Genomic DNA, 6,124 nt, shown 5'->3' with positions numbered 1-6,124 from the left:
CCCCCTTTCCCACAACGAATTCTCATGCAAAAAAATGTATTTTCTACCAAAAAAAAAAACGATTTTTCAACCAAATGCATAAAATTGGAACCAAATAGCTAATTTTCCTAACAATTTTTTGAATTTTTGAGCCGAAAATACAAATCTTCTACAAAACAGCTGAATTTTTTACACAACAAACCGGGAATTTTAAGAGACCGGGAAATGACAATGAATTTATTTTTTGGCCGGAAGTTTTCCAAAATTTTGAGAATGAAAAATCTTTCGAATTTCGATTTCAAACGTTTTTTTAATAATTAGTTCAATTCTTATCTTTTTCAATTACGATATCACTTTAAAATTGTTCTATTTAAGATTTTTAATTTTTAAGCGTATATTTTAATTTACATAATTTTAAAATGGAGGTTTAAAGACTTAAACAATTAACACTTAAAAGCGATTAAAATCGATGATTTTTTATTAAAAAAACAGCTTTAGTTGATCAGCTGTGAATTTAAATTCATGATTTTTTTAATTCAATTGCACTTTAAAAATGAAAAAGTGAATAATAACTGATTTTACAACACGATTCGGAATCAGTCACGATTTTAGAATTTCCTATTTTTAACGTTTAAAATTGAACTGTTTCAATTGGAAAGTGTTATTAGTTAAACTTCATAAACTATTTTCAATTTTAAAATAACTTCAAACTAATGTATTTATAATCAAAGGCTTTTTTTAAATTTCAAATATTATTTCAGTCTAAAATATTCCATTTTTAAACCATTTACTTTTCAAATTTTCAATTAAGAAAAAGAACAATTACTTAATATTTAGAAATATCTGACTGTTCATTATAATCAGTAATTATAAATTAAATATTCAAAACTAAACAAAAAATAACTAACCTTTCAACGTTACAATTTTATTTGTTCTGTTAAAAAAAAATTGTGAGTCAAATTGTTGAATTTTGATACATAAATAATAATTGAGCCCCTAATATTCTTAGAAAAAAATCGAGGAATTTGAAGAAATGTTTAGAAATTTTGAAAGCATTCAAAATTAATTAAAAATTTGAAATGATTATCAAATAATCCAATTTTGAAGCATTTGAAAGATTTTTGTAAATATGTAAAATTAAAATAACTTTGCATTTAAGAAGGGTTCAGTTCGTAAAAAGAAATGGAATCGTAAATTTTTACCTGCATTGATTAATTCATCAATTTACAGCATTGAAAATGAAAACTTTGATTTATATTTTTGGAACTCTTTGATCTCTATAATTTATAGAAGTTTAGAATTTCTAATTTGGCAATTTAACTGTATTTCATTTCAAATTGTTCATTTGAAAAGTGTTAGTAGTTTCCTTTTTATACGTGTACATTATTGACTATTTGAATACAAAAGTTTTGCATTAAAAAATTTTTAAACTTCAGCTTTAAAAGTTTAAAATTTAAGAGTTCCATTTTGCGTGCCGTATTTGTAGCTCAGTTTTTATTACTTCAAATGGAAAAATGTTTGGCTTTAGATTTTGATTTTCCTAATTTCATTTGCCCCTGAAAAGTGTTTGAGAACCGGGAATTTATTTCTTTGATTAAAACGGCCACCCTGCAGACAGTTACGTTTTAAACTAAAAAAGTTAAAATTTCTACAAAAGGGATGAATTCTCAAACGAATAAGATAAATGTTCAACAAAATAATTAAATTTAAAAAAAATACATAAAGTAAGAAAATTTCAAGTCAAAAAGGCGAATTTCCAGCACACCAGTTGAATTTACAGCATAAAAGTATTTATTTTTAACAAATATATGAAATTAAGAACAAAATAATCAAGTTTTCTACCCAAAAAGATGAATTCTTCGCATTTAAGTGAAAAAAATTAGAAAAAGCTGAGAATAGGAAAAAGACTTTAAAGCATGCGATAAATAAATAGAAATTTCAATCGTATATAGACTAAAGAGTAATGTTTTAACTCAAACTGAAATTCATTTTTAATACTTTAAAAATATAAATTTAGAAAACTCGAAAGTTTGTTTAAAAAATAAATCTAATTTTCCACTACACACTTTTTGATTTCAGACTATACACGTTTAAATTTTGACCGAAATGTAATTTAAATACTTAAAAAATTTTATGCCACTATTTCGACACAATTTTTACAATTTTGTGAGACTATTTACAGTATTTTTGATCTCCGAAGTGAGTCCGAGACCTGAGATTCTGAAAATCACTTCTTTGGAGCGCTTGGCTTTGAAAAAGCGCTCAGGTTTCATTCGAGGTCGAGCTCTCGCGAAGTTTAATCGCGAAACATGACGATGTGGACGATCAATTTTATTTCCACCAGCCCGAAGTAGAGCCGGCCCTGAATTGGCCGTGTTTCCAGTGTAATGGCGGCGACCATGCCGAGCAGAGCGCGCCGCGCCCGCTCCTTAAAATTGACAAATATTTTCCAACCCGGCTCATTTCTCGTCTAAATTATTTCTTACTCTTCGAGTGATAAACAGTCCCAACAATACGACGCCAAGAGCCCGATAAGTTGAGATTTTCGCGACAGTGGCTGTGTCGTTCCGTGACAGTGACGATAAAAAAAATCATGCACATTTAGCACGGCACGAGCAAGAAACTAGACGGATTAATCCCGACTCGGGTGCCCTCTAAAAATATAAATTACCAACACCATGACAATTTCCCTGAGACTGTAAGTTCTTCTCCAATCATCTTTTTTTTTTCTTCCCTTTTTTTTCTATTTGCAACACGTCGATGCACTGCCACTGATCCGTTTCATAATCGTCAGCAATCGCTACGTCAGACACAGCTGGTCTGGGTTGACAAAGCTTTTTATGAGCTTTTGTCAGAGACTGAAAAGAGTCAGACTAATGCCTTTTAATTTGAAAATTATTCCAGAAGTTGTTTAGGGATTGAGGAATTTTTTTTGTTTTGTTTGAAGGGCTTCATCGATTAGTGTTGCTGGAAGTTGAGTCGGATTTTAAATTAGACTTGGAATTCGATTAGAAGTTGGAAAAAACTGGTGTCGGATAAAATATTATGTAGAAGATTATAATTGGAGGTTGGTGTGGCATCAATTTAATTTGTGAATGAATTTGAGTTTGAGAAATGATTTTATTTCAGGTCTACTACACACGGATTCTTGAAATGGGAATGATATGGTAAAGGGGCATTTTTTGGTAAGGTTCATCAATTGGTGTTTTAAAATCAAAATATTTTTTGTTTGAAATATCAACTATTACATTTTTTTCGTTGAGAATCCATCTTTTTGTGGTTAAAAATTTAACTACTCAGTTGAAAGTGCTACTACTTCGTCAAAGATTATTTCTTTGTCGTTGATGATTTATTATTTTAGGTGAAAAATCTTTTTTGTTTCAAAATTGTACTATATTTTGTTCAAAAACTATTCTTGTTTGTTAAAAATGTATTTTTATTATTGCAATTTAATTTTTTTAATTGAAAATTAATTCCATGTTTAGTTAAAAATTTCTCTTTTGCCCCTCTTCCCCTCGTTTTTTCGCTTAAATTCGAACTGAATTAAGTGAACTCTATAGGGAAATCCAACTATTTTTGGTTTCAAGTTAATTCTCATGAATTGAGAAGTCTGCTAATTATATTTTTTTCCAAACTCCATCTCTTTTTGTTCATAAATCTACTATTTCGTTGTAAATTTGAATAATTTGTTACAAATTCATTGTATTGGTTGAAGATTTTACTATTTTGTTAAGAAAGTGTTCTATTGTGCCTAAAATTAATTTTCTTAAGTGAAAATATTACATTTTTCGTTGGGAGTTCCCCTTTTTTTTGGCTGAAAATTTAACTACTTGGTTGAAAGTTGAACTAGTTTCTTAAAAATCTATTTTATTGTTTGTAAACATAATTACTTTGTTAAACATTTAAACATTTTTTTAAACTGAAAATGTAACTATTTCATGTTGAATTTCTTCTGTTGAAAATTCAACTGTTTGTTTAAAAATTCATCTTTGATAGTTCTATATTCATATTCTTAGTGACTTTATCTTTTCGCTTGGATGTTGAACTGTCAGTTTAAAAATGCGTTTAAAAATTTGTTTAAAAATTCAAATCTTTGTTTGAAAATACATGGATTCTGTTTGAAAATTAATTTATTTATTTTTAACTGAAAATTTAACTTCCATTTTTTTAAGAAGTTTATCTTTTTATATCAATTTAATCTTGGGTTAAAATTCATCTATTTGGTTTGAAATTAATTTTTTAAATGAAAATTTAAGTATTCTATTTTTGGTTGAATATTTGTCTTTTTTGACAGAAAATTAATATTTTAGGTTAACATTCATAATTTTAGTTGAAAATTTCTTTCTTTAAATACAAATTTAAGTGTTCAAATTTGTTTTTAAAAATTTATCATGTTTGATAGAAATTTATTCTTTTTTGTTGAAAATTCATCTGATTGTTTGGAAATTTAACTATATCGTTAAAGATTCATGTATTTTGTTGAAAATTTGTCCTTTTTCGTAGAAAATTCATTTTTTGGTTAAAGATTAATCCTTTTATTCAAAAATTCTTTTTGGATTCAACTAATTTGTTGAAAATTTCTTTTTTTTTGTTTAATTCGACTGTTTTTGATTAAAAATTAAAATATTTTTTGTGGAAATATTAACTGTTACATTATTTGTTGAATATTTCTTTTTTCTGGTTCGAAAATAAATTTGTTTACTGGAAATTTAGTTCTTCCATTTTCGGTTCAAAATTGATCTTTTTGAGTTGAAAACTGAAATATTTAGTTGAAAATTCATGCATTTTACAAATTTCGTACGTAATTTGTAGACGACCCATTGTAAAAGTCTGTTGTATGAGTATTTTCACTGAAAGTGTTTAAAATAGATTTAGAAATAGATTTTCTTTGCATTCAAATTATAGATTCCTTTGGTGTAAGGTTTTTTTTTTACACCTAAAAGAGTGACTCAGAACTGCGAGGGAAAATTAAAAACTGGTCTTTCACTTTGTAATAATAAATTTGATTGGCCCTAAAAATTTAAAAGTTTCTAAAATAACATTTTCTCCGTTTTTGGATATTTTGAAATTCGATCGTTTTTTTCACTTTCAGAAAATTTGAATTTTCAAAAAACAACTAACTATTTTGTGAGAAATTGAAAGTATTTAAATAAGAAAAAACCCTAGATTAGATAAAGTTGCATAATTAGATAAGATGAAATCCGAATTGGACTTTGTTACCGCGAAGATGTAATTTAAAATTAATTGGATTTTAAGAAACAATTTAATTTAGCCAATTAAAAAGAATTTTTTAATTAAAAATCGGAATGGAAATCAGACACTAGAATTTAAAAATTGAATTGAATTATAATAATGGTCAGAAAAGTTGAGTTCAAAAACTTAATTAGAAATTTTAATGCTCTTATTTTATAAGAATAATACTTAAAGGGCTTTTAATTCGGAAGCTGTTTTTAAATTTAATAAAAATACAAAGGCAAAAATAATTGAAATCAGAATTTAGATTTGTACTCTGAAACTGGACTGCAAAATCTAACTTGAAGTGGAATACGATCTTCTTCGGTTTTTTTGGTTTTTTGAAAACATTTCTATTTTTGAAAAACAAATATTATAAATTAAAGTTTGATTCGATTGCATTTTTTTAGGGACGAGAGAAAACCAATATTCTGGAATATTAGAAAAAATTAAGACCTAATGCAGAATGAAAAAAATTTTAAGCTAAAAGAGTGAAAGTGTGAAATTTACATTTGAAACTCCAATCATGTTAGTTTCATTTTCAATTGACAAGTATAAAAATCAATGAAATTCAGATAAGACATACAAATCCAAATAATATATATAAATCGACTTTTAAATCCAGCTTCTGATTTTTCTTTCAGTAATTATTTATAAGGTAATCCGAAACATACAAAATAAATCCAGTATAATTTAAACTCTTCCATATTTTTTATCTTGTCTCATACTAATGGAGACTTTATTACCCCAGATAAAAATGTATTTTAGCTATACGCTCCGCCATAGAGATATGATAGAAGACTTGTCACCCTACACGCTTCCCGCTTGTCCAGAAAATTTCAGTTTCATTAATTTGCATAAATTAAAATTCCAGATCTTGCTGAATCGTCAAAAAATTTATAATATACTTTGT

At 26.8% G+C, this 6,124-nt stretch overlaps 1 protein-coding gene across 5 annotated transcripts in view; it reads left to right on the top strand.

Moving 5' to 3' along the window:
* The window catches only part of LOC117172348 (microtubule-associated protein futsch), a 90,847-nt gene that overhangs the window by 17,794 nt on the left and 66,929 nt on the right, over window positions 1-6,124 (top strand). The window contains exons 1-3 of one of the 5 annotated variants that reach the window (XM_033360168.1): window positions 2,385-2,677; window positions 2,927-3,046; window positions 3,109-3,164. The exons of 3 other annotated variants lie outside the window; for them this stretch is intronic. In XM_033360168.1, coding sequence (XP_033216059.1) covers window positions 3,144-3,164 — 21 coding nt within the window. In that variant the 5' untranslated portion in view covers window positions 2,385-2,677; window positions 2,927-3,046; window positions 3,109-3,143. Of the gene's footprint in view, window positions 1-2,384; window positions 2,678-2,926; window positions 3,047-3,108; window positions 3,165-6,124 lie in introns of those variants that run through there. One more of the 5 variants, XM_033360169.1, reaches the window with a different exon arrangement.

Source organism: Belonocnema kinseyi, chromosome 5 (assembly GCF_010883055.1).
Source record: "Belonocnema kinseyi isolate 2016_QV_RU_SX_M_011 chromosome 5, B_treatae_v1, whole genome shotgun sequence".
In the NCBI taxonomy this organism is placed as follows: Eukaryota; Metazoa; Arthropoda; class Insecta; order Hymenoptera; family Cynipidae; genus Belonocnema; species Belonocnema kinseyi.
The sequence above is the reverse complement of the archived record's forward strand: the minus strand, read 5'-3'. Positions and strand labels throughout refer to the sequence as shown.